Source organism: Ictalurus furcatus, chromosome 24 (assembly GCF_023375685.1).
Source record: "Ictalurus furcatus strain D&B chromosome 24, Billie_1.0, whole genome shotgun sequence".
NCBI lineage: Eukaryota > Metazoa > Chordata > Actinopteri > Siluriformes > Ictaluridae > Ictalurus > Ictalurus furcatus.
The window spans coordinates 12,393,704-12,414,066 of NC_071278.1; the positions used below are offsets into that span (position 1 = coordinate 12,393,704).

Here is a 20,363-nt window from a genome sequence, read left to right on the forward strand (position 1 = left end):
TTCTTCAGTAGAAGGGATAAATCTCACGGAATATCTGAATTATTGTAGAAAGGATTTACAAATGCCATATAACAAATGTGCTTAAATTTAAAAACTAATAGGCCTAGTGCTCTATCTTGAATATTGAATACTTAACATTTTGAACATTTCCTTTTTTTTTTGTTTTGATTATTTCTTTAAAACCTTCGATTTATTTCCAGTTATAAATGAAAAAAACAAAACAAAAACAATAACAGAATTTCAATGTGGTCCCAGACTTTTGGACCCAGGGTAGGGAGGTCCTACATTGTTATTTAGCTATAGGAGAGAGTTATAGGTTTTAGACAGTCGAGTGTTTTGATTGGTCAACATTACAGCGTGGCAAAATATATCGTTAATGATGAAGAGACTTCCACAAACAAGAAATGAACTGTTTAGTGGTAAATGTTATACAGTTAAATACTATGACACTGTGCAGATAGGTCTAGCACTAAAAAACAAGATGGATAGAAAATCAAAAGTGTTATTCTTTAGTATGGACTGTGCATTCATTCATCTTTGAAGCACAAGGTTCATCCTCAAAGCCAGTACATGCGTATGCCATTTGTGCTGGAGAGATAAAGCAAATGGGCTTTAAATAGGATTATCGAGTGCGTCAAATTAGTCGAGCCAAAGGCGCCTTTCGGTGTGCGCACTGCAGTGGCGCTACAGGCTTCTGCCCATGTTTCGATATTTGGTGCGTTGGGAATGAGAACATGTTGGGTACATTCCTAAATCCAGTTAAGGAAAACACAAAAATGATGATTGTTTGTTGGAATTAATGTTGATGCTGAATATTCAGTGTAGAAATACAGATGCTTGTGCAGTTCTGTGGAATAAATCTGATCCTACTGTCACAGATTCTGAGTAGATGTAAAAAAATCCTGTGTTAATAAATTTGCTTTGATTCTGAACAAGTAAGACTATATGTCAAGACTGGACAAAATGATTTACTAGAGACACCCTTCAGCAGGTATATATAACATATGTGACGTGATCTAAAAAACACAACAAAAAAATAAACAAATAAAAACAGACCAATAAATCTATATGGCTGAGGGGGTAAGGACACTTTAACTCATTGCATGCATCATCATAGTAGACATGATTTTAGAGCAACGTCGTGTTCAAAAACAAAATGAATAAAAGCATCTTCTTTTCACAAATATAAATATATTTATGTACTGTATAATATGTATATGTATATATATATATATATATATATATATATATATATATATATATATATATATATATATATATATACACACACACAAAAAAAATTGCCACCATGAAGACCATTGGCTTTTTGGGGAATGGATTAAAGAGCAAATTGGTAAAATCTTTGCTCTAAATACAGACAGCTATTACTGATTGGTTGTGCTGAAGCAATGTTGGTGTTTTTTCAAGGGGGTGGGGGTTTAAGCTGGTGGAGCGGCGATGCGCCAGTCTGTCAGTCCCGTGGGCCGGGGGAGTCACCTCCATCCTCCATCTCCCACTGGAAATTCTGCCCTGTCATTTGGTAGAACATATTATTAAAGGGCTTGTAGAACTTGTGCAGTCTGCGGATGACATCCGGCTCTATTTTGGGGTGTGTCCTGCCCTTGGACTTGCCAAGGCACCGTGGGGTGCTGCTGTCCTCAGGCTTCTTCAGGCAGGGGAAGCCTTTGGTCTTGTTGAAGTAGAAGTGCTTGTCGGTGACGATGCGCTTGAGACCCAGGAAGTCCTGCACCTTAGTCATTTCACCGGCCGGATCCGTGATGAGCCGCTCACCACTCACAAAGTGCATCTGTGACAGGGGAAAGTACTGGAGCCAGTTTTCTAGATGCAGCGCATAGATGCCAATACGCAGCGCACTCCATGAGGCGTCAATTATTCCCAGTGTCCGGTTCTTGAAAGCGAGGACCTCGAACGTGGGGATCTCGGGCCGTTTGGACAACGTCTGTGTGTAGTCTGAAATGGCTCGTGTCACTGGGTTGCGCACCACTATGATCAGTTTGATGTCCTTCGCCATTGTGTGAATGCGTTTAGGAGCACTGTTCGTCACAAAATAGCTGGGCGTTTTCTCCATAGTGATCTGGCCCTCCAGCGTCGAAGGCATTAAGTCCCTGAAATGCAAGCAGACCAAAATTAGTAGAATAATATTTCATCTGGAGTAAATATGAATTTAGGTTATATGTGTGTATGGTCCTTAAGAGAACACCAAATGATAGTAGATGTGCAAAATCAGTACAAAGTAGATAACTGGGGGGTGGGGGGGTGCATATACATATAGCAAAAATGTACAACTAATTACATTACATGAAAAGAATGAAAATGATAGAGCAAACATGCATGCTCACTGCTTAATCTGTGTTAGGAGCTGTTTTGGCACTTTAATAAATAAGAGAAATCACTGCATAGCGTTAATGCTTTCTCGCCTGGGGGATCATTTTGTTTTACATCTTTCCTTGTGTCTTTCGGATACACCCAAGTCTTCTTTGTCGAGTCTGCAGTCTACCCTGTCCTCCTCCCTTTAAGCTTAAGAGCGCTTCAGTGCAGGGGGAAACGGTGATTAATTATGACGTTCCCTCGGATCATTTGTAGCAGAGGAGAAATGTCTCTGCCTACAGAGATTTATCGGAAGGGATAGTAGGGAGCAATTTGCCACTGCTGCAAATATTATGTTCAACTTTGTCCTCGGGACTTGCTTGAAAGATGAATCAGTGCACAGGCACAAGTCATTCATGAGTATTAAACGGGAATGAAGAAAACAGTGGTTTCTCACCAAGTCCAATAAATGAGATTTAATCTACATTCTGTGAGCAATTTATAGATTGCATTTAGAAAATCATCATTGTTTTCTTCCTGCTTTCTTCCTCGCTCACGCTGCATCACTGTAAGGGTTTATTTTACCAATAACTTATCAAAATGAAGCTGTATTAAAGCCTTTTATATGTCAACACACAAAGTGTGTAGTTGTAGTATAGCTGAGGATCCATTGTGTCTGCTGGGTCAAAATCAATATCTGAGTTCAGGGTTTGGATATGCTTCTTATGTAACAATACAGACACTTTACTTGGGCTTGTGCAATATTGATTTTTCTCTGATCGTGATTTTTCCATTTTAAAATATCATGATAAATGATTTATTCATCCAGAAACGTTAGCCTAAAAAGTAACAGTGTTATCTGCTGTGCAGAATTTTAAGTGATTCTGCAGTAATATGCAGTAAACAGTATAAAACCCTAAAAGCACCACATAACACACCACATTTTGATGTAATCTCTTTAGAAATCAGTTGTCTGTTGTCCACATAGCCGCCATTTTATCTGTTCATGCTGCTCAGAGTGTTGGACAGGAGACCTCAGTCAAAAGAAAGCAAAACATAACTGTGTACTTAATTTAAACTTCTAATTATCATCACAACTAACATTATTTGTAAAGTGTCATATGTGACACTTTGAGGGTCATGTTTTCGCTTTGGAACTAATTTTTGGCCAAAATGTCCGTTTCAGTGATATTCCTAATAAATATTTAAATATACAGTAATAAACTGATTATAAATATATACTTAAAAGTATACATACACTAGCTATGTTTCCATCTGAGTTGTGAATTTAAACTTGGAATATCACATAAAACATTTGCATAACTTGGAATATTGCACAAAACATAGAGCCGTTTCCATCCCATATGTTCTTGAGAACAAAATCTTCACTTCCGTGGAAACTGGCGCATCTCGCTTCCCGCCATTTTTACTTTTATGAGCCAATTATCCAATCACATGATTTGTTAAGGAAATGTCACATGACTTTTTGATGCACATCGATGAATTTATTAGGTAAATGTGTTTCCACCATGGCTGATATGCTTGTCTTCTTATTGAATAAAAATATATTATAGGCCTCATTTGAATGCATACATTTTTTTAATGCGCATTTTGAAGATTTTATTTTAGTTTCACATCGGGTGTATCCATCCAGCGTTTTTTTAAATTTTATTTATTTATTTATTTTTATTTTTTATTTTAAATGCTATCCCAAACTTCATAGAAAAATATGTGGATGGAAAAAAGCTACTGACAGATTTTATTTCACAGTAATGAACCCAAATTATTTGCCATTTACCGTGACAGTAATCCAGAGCATATGTGGTAGAGGAAGTACCTCTACTTCCTCTACCCCATATATACCACACTTCCTCTAGGGGCTTCCTCTATCACATATATACCACACTTCCTCTAGGGGCTTCCTCTACCACATATATACCACACTTCCTCTAGGGGCTTCCAGGAGGTGTCTGTTAATATCAGAGCATTCGAAATACCTGTGCAGATCATTCCAGGTTTACGTGTCAATCGGATCATCGCTTATTTTACTCAGGAGATAAAATCTGCCATATAACTCGTGCAAGCATACTCTGATGTTTTTGCAGAGCTCCTACACAAAGTGTAACGTGTGATATTGTGACAACGTAATATCACGAAGGGACATCCATCCATGTATCCATCTTCTATACCGCTTATCCTTTTCAGGGTCACGGGGAACCTGGAGCCTATCCCAGGGAGCATCGGGCACAAGGTAGGCACAAGGCCTGCCAATCCATCGCAGGGCACAATCATATACACATTCACACACCCATTCATACACTATGGACACTTTAGATATGCCAATTGAATGCATGAATCGTCTTTGGGGGAGGAAACTGTTATACCGGGAGGAAACCCCCACAGCACGGGGAGAACATGCAAACTCCGCACACACAGGGCCACGGTGGGAATCGAACCCCCGACCCTGGAGGTGTGAGGCAAACATGCTAACCACTAAGCCATCGTGCGACCCCACGAAGGGACAATAATATGGTAATATCAGATAAGCATATTTTTTTGTTTTCACTAAGACAATAAGAGCTATGGCTTTACATGCAAGATAAATTGTAAAGCTTTTGCTCACTCTCTCATGTCTTTCTCTTTATAAAAGCTATGACTTTACTGACTCAGTCAGTCTAATTTAACATGTTTTTGTGTTAAAGCCCCAAATGCTTGAAAATTAAACCAGAAAAATTAAACTATTACTGGTACATGTTACATAACTGTATTTGCTTCATGCAGAAAACACCTCACCTATACATTTTATTTTATGTCAGTCACAAATTTTTGAATGTAAAATATTTTGTTATTAGTATAAGAATGAAATATGTGTGCTACAAAATCAGTGACTTGCTTGTATAGGTCTCATTTTTGATTTTCTCAGTTGCTTGTATGAAGCTAAAATGGAAGTCAATTATTCACATGCGGCACACATTTTAAAATGGACCCCTAAATGAAACATATTAAATGGTGAACACACACACTCACACACACACACACACACACACACACACACACACACACACAGTATGGCCTCTCAGCACATACAGACACTCACTTACAAGTGGCTTTGTAATTTCATTTCTAAGCCAGCGTTGCACTCTTGGTGGGTTATTTCCCAATTGATTATTTCTGCCTATACATGGTATTGAGCTATGACCGTTTGGGATATAATGGGATATAAAACATATTTCTAGCTTGCATGGCACCTAGGAGCAGTATTAGTTTTCATTATGCACCATCAGTAACCTGCTCTTTCTCATGTTTATGAATGGATACATGTTCCCCCATCCTCTCTCCTTTCAAGGTCTTCAGCAGCTGACTATTTAATGTCAAGCACAAACGATAGCTAGGACTGTATGTAGGTGAGAAAAGACATAGAGAGAAATCTCAATGTCTAAGAAAAGGTCATGACAAATCTCCTTAATAGATCCTTGGATAGTGGATAGCTTGGAATACCACACCCACCTTCAACACAGGGCCAAGTTGTCTTAATATTGCGCTCATGCTTCTCTGGATGGTGCAGCAGGACATGCGACTTCTGCTCAAGGTAACCCTTTTCATTTAAGATGGGCCCACTACCAGCCTTTTGTCCTCATCAAGCCTCGGCACAACTCATTATACGTGTAATTGCGGAAATATGGAGATTACGGAGGCCCGATACCTTCATTTGCGATCGAGGTCGAACTCATTTGGGTTGGGAGAGAATCAGTCATGGATGATGTACATTGGAAATGTCAAGCGGGATAGGGAGGTGGAACAGCAAACACAATGCTGATAAACAAGCTGATTTACCTACGCCTCTCCTGGCCATGCACTCAGCCAGAACAGAAAGAACCCTGAAACGTAAAAGCGCCCAGGCATGGGTCGTTCAGGTGGGCAGATAAATAAAGCATGCGGCACTGGAAAAGGCACTTCTCACCATCTGCTGTTTACCTACTCAGACAAATCGCATAACATCCTGTGGCCTTTTGTTCTATAGACCTTGCCATGCTTGTATAACACCTGGATATGACACTTAAGCACAATAAACGATTGTGTTTCACATGGCCTGGTGTGTTATACAACACTTATTTTTAGCCCTAATAACAAACTCAAGCACAAAGACCAATTGTCACCAAAAAGTCATATTTCAGAGCCAGTAAAAACCTAAATTAGCAAGTTCCTGAGAAAGTTTTAGATGTACTCGCTATAATGCCATAAAACCAGTAGTGCAGCAATGCAAACGAATTATAATAATCTGCAGTTGCTTTAGAAGGACGTTCGAACACGGCTTTGCTCTTAGTGCTTTGAAGTTAAAAGCAATTTAATGGCCACTCACGGCAAGTGACAAACATAACGGCAAAAGATCTTCAGAATCACTTTACTCTGGTTTACTCATTTCTCTAAATAAACCTCTACCCTACTTACAATGAGGAGACATTTATTGAAATCTGGCAAAATATGTAGTTTTAGATCCAGCCAACACAAAGCTAAATACATAGAGCAGAGACTCATTTGCTGTACAGACATGGCAATTAAACTGCAATTCTTAGGCTGCAGAATAAAAAAAGGCAAGAGACGTTTTAACCAGCGAATGTAGGTTTTTTAAAAGCTTCATAAAAATGACACTGTTCCATATCACAATTTTATGTATTATTAGTGCTGGTATATCAACGTGGACGTCCTCTCAGAGCATTGCTCCTAAAGCAGGTTCGTTAAGAAGGGAAGGAAGTACAATGTTTTTAATGTTTCACAGCATTTATATGTGTTATGCCTACAGATGCCCAGTCTGAAGGCCAGTATCAGGCCAAAACCAGCATAAAAAAAGTGGATTGGATATATCAGAGGATATATATATATCAGATCCTGTAACAAACAGCAAAGGTTGTACATAGATTTAGAAAAGAAAGTTATTTTTGGAGCTAGAAATGTTTTTTTTTTTCTTTTGTTAGGATAGATTTGATTATATTTCTACTTTATTTTATTATCTACTTTATTATATGTATTATATTTACTGAATAAGTGTTTTTTGTGTGAAAGAGTTTAACTGAAGTGCTTCAGTTTAAAAAAAAAAAACAAACAAACAAACAAAAGAAAGAAAGAAAACAATATCAAAAGGGCCATAGTGACACAGGCACATTTGCCTCTTGGGTTGGGGGTTCGAAGCCTGTCTCCACCCTGTATGCATGGTGTTTGCATGTTCTCCCTGTGCTTTCTGCTGGGTACTCTGGTTTCCTCCCCCAGTCCAAAGCCATGTGTTGTAGGCTGATTGGCATTTCCAAAGTGTCGGTAGGGTGTGAATGGGTGTGTGAGTGTGTGTGCAATTGAACCCTGTGATGGGTTGGCACCCTGTCCAGGTTGTCCCCAGCCTTGTGCCCCAAATTCTCTGGGATAGGCTCCAGGCTTCCCTGTGACCCTGTATAGGATAAGAGGTACAGAAAATGGATGGATTCTTACGTTAGTTTTGGTGCCCTTATGTTAACAGCATTATTTATCAATCCTGAAAACTCTTTAATTCTTTTTATACATCAGTTAGTTCTGGTCCACTAATTTGACTGGTTGAGCAAGGTTTCAAGAGTGCCTATATTTCCTGCAACCTGAACTGCGTTTGAAACCATTACTACAGTAGACTTAGAGACATTATCAGCAGATATGGCAAACAATACTTTTCAGGAATATACTTTTGACTTCATCAGCTTTTCAGATGAAGATGAAAAGGAAGAAGGGACACTGAATGTACAAATCGATGTGAGCTAGCTAGCTTAAGGGATATACAGTTGCAATCAAAATGATTCAACCCCCATTGCAAATCAAGTTTATTGTCAAAATGTACAGACTTTCAGCTGTTTGCAATGAACAAATCAAACAAAAGCAATTGAAATAGTTCAACACAACGAATGTTTCAAGTGGTTTCCCCAAATTCAATTGAAAATGCAACTGATAATGACTTCTCCAGTTTCAAAATTATTCAACCCCCTGAATAGACTCTCTCACAACAGCACAAATATGCAAAACAGGTGTTGTCTCAAGCACACCTGATGCAACTAATCAAGGGCTTCATTAGTTGCACCAGGTGTGCTTGAGCTGGAACACATGAAATACCTGAACTGGCTAGGAGCAGAAAATACATGGAATACCTGTACGGGGTAGAAAGAGGAAGCTATCAATGGCTGAAACCAGATTTCTGAGAAGGCAGGTTGTGAAAAACCCTCGAGTGACTGCAAAAGACCTGCAGCAAGACTTGGTGGCAACAGGCACTGAGGTTTCAGTGAGTATAGTAAGGCACACACTAAATGCAGAAGGTTTCCATGCCAGAACTCCAAGACATACACCACTGCTGATCCAAAAATCACAAGAAAAGTCAACTCAAAATCATATAAATAAGCCACAGAAGTTTTGTTTTGATTCTGTTTTGTGGCGTGATGAAACAAAGCTGGAACTTTTTGTCATGAAGGATCAGCAGTATGTCTGGAGAAAGAAGAATGAAGAAAGAACACTCTGTCCACAGTCAAGCATGGTGGTGGCTCAGTGATGCTCTTGGGCTGCTTTGTGTCCGCTGGCACTGGAAACCTGCAGCATGTGGAAGGCAAGATGGATTCATTGAAGTATCAGGAAATCCTAGGAGAAAACAGCATGCTGTCTGTGAGGAAGCTGAAACTTGGGCATAATTGGACATTCCAACAGGACAGTGATCCCAAGCATACCTCAAATTCCACCAAGACTTGGTTGCAAAAGAAGTACTGGAAGATTCTACAGGGCCATCACAGTCACCTGACTTGAACCCCATACAAAATCTCTGGTGGGATTTGAAGAAGGCGGTTGCAGCACGCAAACCCAAGAATATTAGTGAACTGGAGGCCATTGCTCATGAGGAATGGACTAAGATTCCTCTGGAACACTGCCAGAAGGTGGTGTCTGGCTATGCATCTCGTTTGCAGCAGGTCATAACAGCAAAGGGGTGCTCTACTAAGTACTAAAGATGCTTGTCATGAAGAGGTTGAATAGTTTTGAAACTGGAGAAATTGAAGTTGCATTTTCAGTTGAATTTGGGGAAACCACTTGAAGCATTCGTTGTGTTGAACTATTTCAAGTGCTTTTGTTTGATTTGTTCATTGTAAACAGCTGAAAGTCTGTACATTTTAACAATAAACCTGATTTGCCATGGGGGTTGAATCATTTTGATTGCAACTGTAAAGTGAGTGTGGTTTCTTTGGGATCTATTTTCAGTAGCTGGGCAAAAATAAACAGAACATTTGGCCATATTGTGTCCGAAATGTCACAATGTTAATTTCTTACTTATTGAACTGTTGTATAAAAGCGATATCACATGAGCAAGTGTGTGCTTATACCGAACATAAGCATGCTGCGATTGGCTATGGCCGATATTCAGTAGAACTGCACTCTTGCTTTTGCTAAATTACTTAAACGCCGATGTTTTCACACATAAATGGTAGAAACCCTTTAGAAAGCTATAACTTTTAACTATTCTTGAAGAACTTTTTTTTTCTCCAAGATTGTACAAATCAAAAGCTCTTGACTGATCCCAGAGCAGGTGAATATTCATATAAATGGATGAAAACTAATGAAAATTTATAATGAAGGTAAATGATGTATGATTATAGTACATTTATTATTATTATTATTATTATTATTATTATTATTTCATTTATGTGCTCTGTAGAGTTCATTGGATGAAAGGCATCAAGAATCATTGTATATTTGCTGGCTATGCAGACAAAATCCTTGGAAGACCTTTTTTATAAGACTGTAAAACTATGGAAAATATTTCTTTTTGACACTTGACATGTAATAAGAGCCTGTCATACAGTCTCAATGGCCTCAGTCTGAGAGAAGTGCTAAAGGTATTGTGAATATGGTTATATGGAGAGAGAAAGAGAGGTGAGAGTAGTTAAAATGCCGCCGCTTCCTCCCAGCAGCAAGTAAGCCCATTATGTTGCTGCTGAACTGTTTTCTTCAGTAGGATGGTTAAGAAAAGGAACTGACAGCTGGTCCTGATCAAACTCCCTTTTCTCTGCTCCTCTCCCGCGATCCCCCAGAAGACTGTTCAACTTCCAACAGTGCAGCAGCCTGACACTTTTTTCTAACATCACCATCAGGCTGCAACGCTCAAATTAAATATTTATTTGCCTCTTGGATGTGGAAGATGATGAAATGAAACTGAGGCAGAGAAACTTTATGGATCTTTGGAAGATCACCATAAACTGGATTATTGCTCTATGAAACCACCTTCTATATAACCTTGTAAATTAGCTTGTTTTTCTTTCCAGCATGTTAAAAACGACGAGGACACAGGCACCGAGATGCACCTCTGGCTACGATGCAGTGAAATGGACAAAAACAAAGAAGAAATCTCGCTTGTTTTATCACTTGTGCAGACTGGACAACAGCAAACACCCACTCATTTGAATATTTATACATTTACTTTGCAGTGTTTCACCCTCATGTTGTTTACACCCCCCTGGATGAGCTGCTGAGAGTGCTTGAGGCTACACACATACAATTTGCTCACAACAGCCCTTGATAGTCTATGATTACAAACACAAGTAGATGTGTGGCGTGTGCAACCGCAGAGTACAGCAACAAAGTGATCAGTTTGTGTTTTCAATGTCACTGCCAGGAATGAATTGGCATTGCAAAAAAAAAAAGAGAACAAAACTGTAATTGGCAGTCACACCTGGGTACATCTGAGGATAAGCCTATACGATTTATATCCAGAAAATTGTGCACACCTGGTTCACTTAAGCAGAACTGATTAATTTGACATATTGGATGTGATAGATTTTATAGCATGAGAGGCAAAAAAAAAAAAAAAAAATCATGGATGAGCACTCATCCTGCTGCTCAGGGAGGGTTGACTGGTGGCTACGCATTAACACTCAAGCTTCTTTATGCAGGCCATGGTGTGAGTAACAGCAATGAAGGGCATCCATTAGCATAGAGGAAAGTATGTAGGCACAGGCACTAAATCCTGCTCAGTCAGAGAGCATATGGCATGCATTGCCATAAAAACGCTTCGAGACATGGAGCATGAAGTAGATCTATAGCGTAACAAGACCATACTATTTACAGTATTAACCAATTATGCCTTCAAATCAAGTGTGGCGTGTTTGGAACATATAGCGAGTGTGCACCATATACAACACAAACCCATGGGTATTTTGTTGCAAGCAAACTAGACAACTTTTATATTTTGCAATATCTGCAATACACTGAAACACCGGGATTGCACATTCAAGTGGAGTACATGTAAGTAACAACACACAAGTTGTCCCTAAAGTGCTCAGTTACCACAGAATAATACCAGACTGCCACTTTTCTTGCACTGGCTGATGAGCTGAGATCCTCTGGAGCCTCACAATGCTTTTAGACCCACATCCTCTCTGCCTGGCCCTGAGACTTGCTTAAGTCAGCATCACAGGACCCCATTTGTCCACGACGCTTTCTTATAATAGCTTGGTGCAAACTAGCATCCGGGGCAGCCGAGGTTTCATTTACTCTGCCACACAGTAAAGGAAGTATAAACAACAATATCAATAAAGAAAGAGCATTTCAACCTCTGTCACAGTAGTCATCAGTGGAACAATTGCACAAAATGCACTTCCTTTCTTGTTTAATATCTTGTTGATGGATTTACAGTGTGATTCCTGCCTCTGCCCTGCGTGAGTGTGTGTGCAATTGTGTCCTGTGATGGGTTGGTACTCTGTTAAGGGTGTCCCCCGCATCATGCCCTGAGTTCCCTAGGATAGGCTCCAGGCTCCCCCTGACCCTGTGTAGTATAAGCAGTATGGAAAATGGATAAATGAACTTGTCTACTCTTTGTTTTGGTCTCCTGTCAAACGGATATACGACTCAATCAATTTCTCCATCTGTAAGTGAAGCAGTGGTTAGCAGAGACCTCCAGAGGTTTTGTGCTACTTTATCCCTTGCACGGATCCCATCAGTAAACCTATACAGGAGCTGGAACATTTCTATTTAAGAGCAGGTTTTAGCAGGGGGATATCAAGACGATTGATTTTTTTTTATTCAGGTCTTCTTAGAGTTAGGCCAATGGAGCAGACTTCTGAAATGACCTGGTAGAAATGGCTGGTTGGCCAGTGCACCCCCTTCTGTTCATTGATTACTCCCTTGCGTGGAGTCGCAGTGAATCACTCACAACTTCACTTCCACCTCAGAGCGAACAATTGTCAATAGCTCAACTCTATCACTGACTCATATGTGAGGAACGTTCATGCCTGCAAAATCTAAAATAGTTAACCGTTTTAACGGTGATATTTATTATACTACACCTTACAAACTTCATTGCATGGATGAAGACACACTCCAAATGAACAATTTTGTAGAAAAAAAATTTAACCCTCACTATGAAATTATGTACAGTGCCCTTCACTAATATTGGCACCCTTAGTGAGTATGAGCAAAGAAGACAGTGAAAAATTCTCTTTATTGTTTAACCTTTTGATCACAAAATTCACAAAAATACTTTGCTCTCATGGATATCAAACAATTGCAAACTAAACAAAGGTTTATCAAAAAATATATTTGTTAAATATAGATGTGCAACAATTATTGGCACCCTTTTAGTCAATACTTTGTGCTACTTCCCTTTGCCAAGATAACAGCTCTGGGTCGACTCCTATAATGCCTGATGACGTTGGAGAACACGTGACAAGGGATCTGAGACCATTCCTCAATACAGAATCTCTCCAAATCCTTCGAATTTTGAAGTCCACACTAGTGGACTCTCCTCTTCAGTTCACCCCACAGGTTTTCTATGGGTTTCAAGTCAGGGGACTGGGATGGTCAAGGCAGGACCTTGATTTTGTGATCAGTAAATCATTTTTGTGTTGATTTTGATGTATGTTTTGTATCATTGTCCTGCTGGAAGATCCAACCACGGCCAATTTTAAGCTTTCTGGCAGAGGCAGTCAGGTTTTCATTTAATATCTGTTGATATTTGATAGAGTCCACGATGCCATGCATCCTAACAAAATGTCCAGGTCCTCTGGCAGAAAAACATCCCCGAAACATTAAAGAGCCACCACCATATTTAACCGTATGGATGAGGTACTTTTCCATATGGCTACCTCTCTGTGTGCCAAAACCACCTCTGGTGGTTTTTGCCAAAAAGCTCTATTTTTGTTTCATTTGACCATAGAACCCGATCCCATTTGAAGTTCCAGCAGTGTCTGGCAAACTGAAAACACCTGAGTTTGTTTTTGGAGGAGAGTAGAGGCTTTTTTCTTGAAACCCTTCCAAACAACTTGTGGTGATGTAGGTGACTTCGGATTGTAGTTGTGAAGACTTTCTAACCCAAAGACGCAACTAACTTCTGCAATTCTCCAGCTGTGATCCTTGGAGATTTTTTGGCCACTCGAATCATCCACTACAGTGCGTTGAGACGATACAGACACACGTCCAATTCCAGGTTGATTCATAACATTTCCAGTTGACTGGAACTTCTTAATGCTTGTGCTATTTTCTTATAGCCACTTCCCATTTGGGAAGCTCAACAACCTTTTGCCGCACATCACAGCTGTATTCCTTGGTCTTACCCATTGTTATGAATGACTAAGGGAATTTGGCCTATGTGTTACCTCATATTTATACCCCTATGAAACAGGAAGTCATGGATGAACAATTTCCTGTTCCTAGTCACCCAGGTGTACTAAAAATTAAAAATCAATGGGAATGTACTTCAAATATATTTTTCTCATATGAATTCATGGGGTGCCAATAATTGTTGCACTCCTACATTTAACAAAGATTTTTTTTGGGGGGGATAAACCTGTGTTTTGTTTGCAATTGTTTGATATCCATGAGATCAGACTATTTTTTGTGACTTTTTTTAAACACAAGCTCAAAAGGTTAAACACTAAAGACAATTTTTCACAACCTCCTTTGTTCATATTTACCAAGGATGCCAATATTAATGCAGGGCACTCTATGTAACAGAATTACACATTGCTTGCCTTGTTTTCTCAAACAAGGCAAATTAGGAGAAATTAGAAGGTACTGAGTCAGCACAGAGTATAATTACACTTCAAAAATGGCATCTTAGAAAGTGAAAATATCTTAAGTATAGTTCAATTTGTCTAGTACTTCATATTGTAAGATTACAATTAAATGATAAGAAATATAAGCTTACTATTACTATTATGAGATTACTATTACTAACCTATTTCTATTTCAAGCTTTACATTTTCTATAATTTTGCTTCTTTCCAGAAATACAATAAATGCATCAAATTAGCAAAATTATCTGTCTATAGAACAAGACTATTTAAATCTTGAAATTAATATAAAAATATCTAGAAATAGGTATAATAATCTTATATTTGGTATACTATAATCTTTAATAGGAAATACTAGATACATTTGACTATCTGACTATCTGACTATCTGGGTCTGACTGATGATAACTGCCCATGGTTTAATCAGCCACAATTCCCTTTTCTCCACTCTTTACTTATTTATTTATTCTTATTTTGGCACTGACCTCACACTTTTTGTGTCATCCTCCCTCAAATGCTGATGTATAAAGGGCACAAAAACTGCAAGCTAGTATGGCAGGTTCATACACAGCATGCATGGTGTTATGTGTGGAATACAAACTAACCATACCTGAAAATGGACACAAACAGCATAATACTGTATCTGTAATCTGCTCCTATGAGTGTGAGAGTAGCTATTTAAATGTTAAGATTTATGAGTACGGTTAATCACGAGCAACAGGTCAGTCAGTTTTTAGTGCAGAAAAAAACCAACAGGTGTTGGACTGAATTTTAAAAATCACATCATAGAGTAGCAGATATTTATTTATCATTTTATTCAATAGATGATTTTTTGTTTTCAACTGCAAATTACACAAAATTCCCAAAAGCTTCCGGACACCTGACCATCACACCCATACTGTATGTACGCCTTTCCCAAACTGTTGCCACAAAGCTGGAAGCACACATTTGAACTAAGATGCTCAAACCTGTTCCAGCATGACAATGCCCCTGTGCAAAAAGTGAGCTACATGAAGACATGGTGTGTGAAGAACTTGAGTGTCCTGCACAGAGCCCTGACCTCAACCCTCTGAACACCTTTAGGAAGAACTGGAACACCGACTGCCCCTTGGCCTCCTCACCTAACATCCTCACTAATGCTTTTGTAGCTGAATGAAAACAAATCCCCACAGCCACGCTCCAGAATCTAGTGAAAAGCCTTCCCAGAAGAGTGGAGCTTATTATAACAGCAAAGGGGGAATAAATCTGTTCAACAAGACCAAATGGAGGGTTAGGTGTCCATAAATCTTTGGCCATATAGTTTATATAGCCTCTGTGCAAAGTGGTTCAAGTATAATAAATAAATAAATAAATAAATAAATAAATAAAAGATAAACAAACAAAATGGAACGTCTGTTTGAACAGGTGAATTACTACCTTTTTTTTTTTTTTTTTTTTACATAATTATAGATGATTAATTGAATATGCATAACACTAATAAGCAGAACGTCAATGAAGATGAAAAATGCTTCAAACTAATCCATCAAACAAAACACACCAGTCACTCCTTCTCAGTGTGCTGCCCCGATACGTTTTAATGGCAAACAACATTAAGGCATGAGCAATGGAGTCCCAATCAGATTTGAAATATCAGTGTCTCTGTACCTCTTTTGTATGCGGACATTGACAGTGTGTGACCCAGTCAGTGTCTTACACACTCTCACACAATAATACATAGACATTTTGCTCTGATGCAGTGTTGTCCTCTGTTCTCCGTTTGATAGAAGCGAAGACTACCGCAAGCCAGTGTGACAGACAAACATAAGGAGAACGCGGCATGTTTAGAAGACAGTAAAGTGATAACCTTTCATCAGAAAAATAACCTGTTTTTCTCCCTGTTGACAATTTATACATACACACATACACACACACACACACACACACATACATATATATATATATATATATATATATATATATATATATATATATATATATATATATATATATATATATATATGTATATGTATAATTACACAGCACCTATTCACTGTCATTTTTGATTTTCCAAAACAACTATTACGCAGGTCACTAAAAGCTCGATTATGGCAGTGTTAGTCACTGCTGAGATGCGGCCATGTGGCTCTGTTCATTTCAGAACAGCTGCCCTGATGGAAATAGATCAGTAAGAATGTTATAATCATGTACTGAGGGGCCTAAGCTGCTCCATTAAGGTCTAAGCCGACCTAATACTGAAACCTCCGCTAATCCAAATTGTGCATTTGCTGGCACAGATTAAGCCCTGCAAAAAATGTATTATGGTGAAACTATGTACAATCTGTGTGTTAAACACGTTCATGACATACAATTCAATTTCATTTTCATGACATTCATTGCAGGATTTAAAAAAGAAAGGAGAGTTGGAGTCTAAATAGTAGTCTGGATTTCATAAAGAAATGTCATTTACGAGTTACATGGAGAGGAATGTGATTAGTTTTACGCTGCACTGCCAAGCAACAGTGTTCAAAAGCACCCAACAGCCAGCTTTATAATCCTGGCACATGTTCATCCCCACTGGATGTTTGTCCCTCACCTATTCAACAGCAAAGCCATAAAAAAAAAAAAAATACTGACTTAAATACGTAGTGCCAGCTACAGTATAACCTGATAAAACTGCTCCTGGTTCATTTAGCATTCCTGAGCTCTGGGGTTTGAAGTCAGTAGCTTCAATTAAAGTCTTCCTATCAAGTCTTGCCAGTTTATTTGACGTCAACTTCCTTCCACAAAGGACAGTGTTGATTTTGGTGGCAATCCGAGTCCAACTTTTAATTAAAAAAACCTCAGCCTCAGTTTAACCCAAGCATAAGACGCGCTCATGATCATTTCAGGCCAGTAATTTGCTCAATCTACAACATATGGAGAGTAACTACTGTTTACTCTATGTTACCCTTTTACAAATGTGCATCATTAATCTTTGCATCCTGTGAGGCTTTTTTTCTCTCTCTCGAAATACTACTGGGCATATGGAGTGTTGTAAGAGAGTGAGCAATGTTAGATATCAGTACAATCTTAACAGCAGCGCATTAAGGTACAACATCGTCATGACCAGCAGTTAAGCTTACTACACTCCATGGGTATACAATGAAGTCCTGATACATGACCATGTGTCTTAGTTGTAGAAACAGGAATAACAGTGATGTCGCTACAAGAGCCCTTAAGAGAACTTTAATAGTCTTTTCTAAAACGTCTCTGTCCATACAGGTAAAGCTACACACACATACAGTGATTTTATTGCTGCAAGTCACCATTCACTGTACTATGAAGTCGCCAGTAGGCGTTCCTACTACTGGTTGCCATAGTAACATTTATCAGTGGGTGGCACAACTACCACTCCACTTTTGACAACAAACCTGGTTTCTTGCCAATAAAATGAAACATTCTGGAGGGAGAGCATGTGTATATAAAAGTCACCAGTATATATGAATAGTGTCCTCCACTAATATTGGCACCCTTGGTAAATATGAGCAAAGAAGACTGTGAAAAATTGTCTTTATTGTTTAACCGTTTGATCTTTTGTTAAAAAAAATAAATAAATAAAATAAAAAATTCACAAAAATACTCTGCTCTCATGGATATCAAACAATTTCAAACACAACACAGATTTATAAAAAATATCTTTGTTAAATATAAGTGTGCAACAATTATTGGCACCCTTTTAGTCAATGCTTTGTTCTACCTCCCTTTGGCAAGATAACAGCTCTGAGTCTTCTCCTATAATGCCTGATAAGTTTGGAGAATACATGGCAAGGGATCTGAGACCATTTCTCCATACAGAATCTCTCCAGAACCTTCAAATTTCGAGGTCTATATGGGTGGACTCTCCTCTTCAGTTCACCCCACAGGTTTTCTACTGTGTGGGTTTCAAGTCAGAGGACAGAAATCGTCATGGCAGGTCCTTGATTTTGCGGTCAATAAACCATTTTTGTGTTGATTCTGATGTATGTTTTGGATCATTGTCCTGCTGGAAGATCTTCATTAGTTTGTGATTAGTACATGAAGTTAACTCATCATTAGTTCATATTTAAGTAAATATTAATTCAGGTATTAGTGCATGATTATTCATGTACTGTTATTGTAAAGTGTTACCAAGAAAATTGTAGGCTTTGCAAAAATAAAAATACTCTCAAACATTAAATCTCCGCTCCCATATCCGAGTACACCATCTTAGACGATCTGCCGCTCTTAGACCTAGCTTTGCAGCCATACGATCTCTTGGAACACTTGAGCTGTATGGATAATACTTAGGATTTTCCTCAGAGAGCAAGTCACACTTGTGTAAAGTTAAAAAATTACTGATTAAAAAATTTGCGAATGCACTGGGCGTCATGTTATAGTTAGTGTGTGGTGACGTGAGACCTTTTTTTTCTTCTTCATATATAGCCACACAAAACACACTCCAAGCAGCACTTTTCCATGCAAAAATGCTAAGATCTCTGCTAATTCTTTTTCCTCCATGCTGATTACCACTTGTCAAACATTGGTATCAGATTGCGTAACAGTCATCAATCTGATTACATTGTCCAGGCCCACTTGGAATATTTTCGATTATATGAATGGCATTGTAGATATTGCTCTTGCTGTAGTATTCATCTTCATCTCTACAGAAAGCCTTTACAGAAAGGAAAACCGCATTAGTCCTACACCAAGTTAAGCTACGTTCACACAATTGGACTCGCAGCGACAAAGCAACCGGAGACCATTCATTTTCAATGAGAGCTGGAGACTTCTGGTGACATGAGTGACAGCGACCGTTGGCGACTAGATGTGGGCGTGTCTAGAAAGTTTATGCAAATTTGGAGCGACTTCCAGTGGGAGTGAAGACAGTAGAGCGCACGTAATCCGTGATCCGCTATGCTGCCTGAGAGTCCGTCCTCTGTGTCATTCTCCATCCTCTGTAATACTAGTACAAGTGCTGGGGATTTGAAGAGAAATGGATGGAGAATGGCGCAAAACAGGTTGAGATGAAATTATTGGTGTTTATTATTAGTGTGTATTTCTATGATTGATAAGGAAGACCAATGTAAATTATGAAAGTAATCCAACGCCTTCCAATAATGTTTGTGTACACAGCTGCATAGGAAAAAAATAAACAATTTGAAATGATACATGTTTAATTCATATTCTTTCTTATAGAGCATGTTTGATTTAGTTTACAACAACTAGCAAACATGTACTATGATGTACTAGTGTACTTTAAGGTATCGATATTCACAGCATTTCAGTATGCAAATATTGTGATTATTATTTTGAGCAATCACCCAGTAAGCTAATTGAAATAAGGTGAGATACAGCAGGCAGGTCACCTTATTGTTAAGATTATTGTCACAGCTCGGTCCGATCAGAACTCAAATTCCCAAGATGCAACACTCACTTCTCATGCACGCATGCGCTCACCATCCCCGGAGTTCTGATCAGACACACCTGGCACCAATCACACACTCACCGCTAGTATTTAGGGAAGTCATTCACCCAGTTTATACGTGAAGTATACACTCAGTAGCTCGTTTCTCTGCGGTACCAATACGGTCTTGTTTGTTTGTTTGTTTGTTTGTTTGTTTGTTTCTCGTGATCCTCGACCCTTGTTTTCGGTCTCGACTATGCTCTCTGCCTGACCCCGTTTGTATTGTTCGCCCGATCGCTTGACCCTTGCCTGCCCTACGACTACGTTTCTTGAACTTCCCGACTCTACGCTCTACACCCGCCGCCCGCTCCTGCTTCCGTGCCGTTTCGAGGTTCGTGACAATTATACACACTCAGGCTACTTTGTATTGTGTCTAAATGTACTGACACACACAGAAAAAAAAAGGTGCAACATTTGCTGCTAGACTGAAATTAACACCTTCTTTCCAATAGCCATCAGTCTGGGACAGTTATTGTACATTCCTCACTCTCATAATTATATGCAATTTCCTTTTAATTCCTATGACTTCATTGTAGTTGCTCG

At 38.9% G+C, this 20,363-nt stretch overlaps 1 protein-coding gene across 1 annotated transcript in view; it reads right to left on the reverse strand.

Annotated features, from left to right (window-relative positions):
• Positions 1-1,395: 1,395 nt before the first annotated feature.
• The window catches only part of hs3st4 (heparan sulfate (glucosamine) 3-O-sulfotransferase 4), a 115,349-nt gene continuing 96,381 nt past the window's right edge, over positions 1,396-20,363 (reverse strand). Inside the window, exon 2 of the mRNA XM_053612574.1 lies at positions 1,396-2,126. Coding sequence (XP_053468549.1) covers positions 1,472-2,126 — 655 coding nt within the window. The 3' untranslated portion in view covers positions 1,396-1,471. The remainder of the gene's footprint in view (positions 2,127-20,363) is intronic.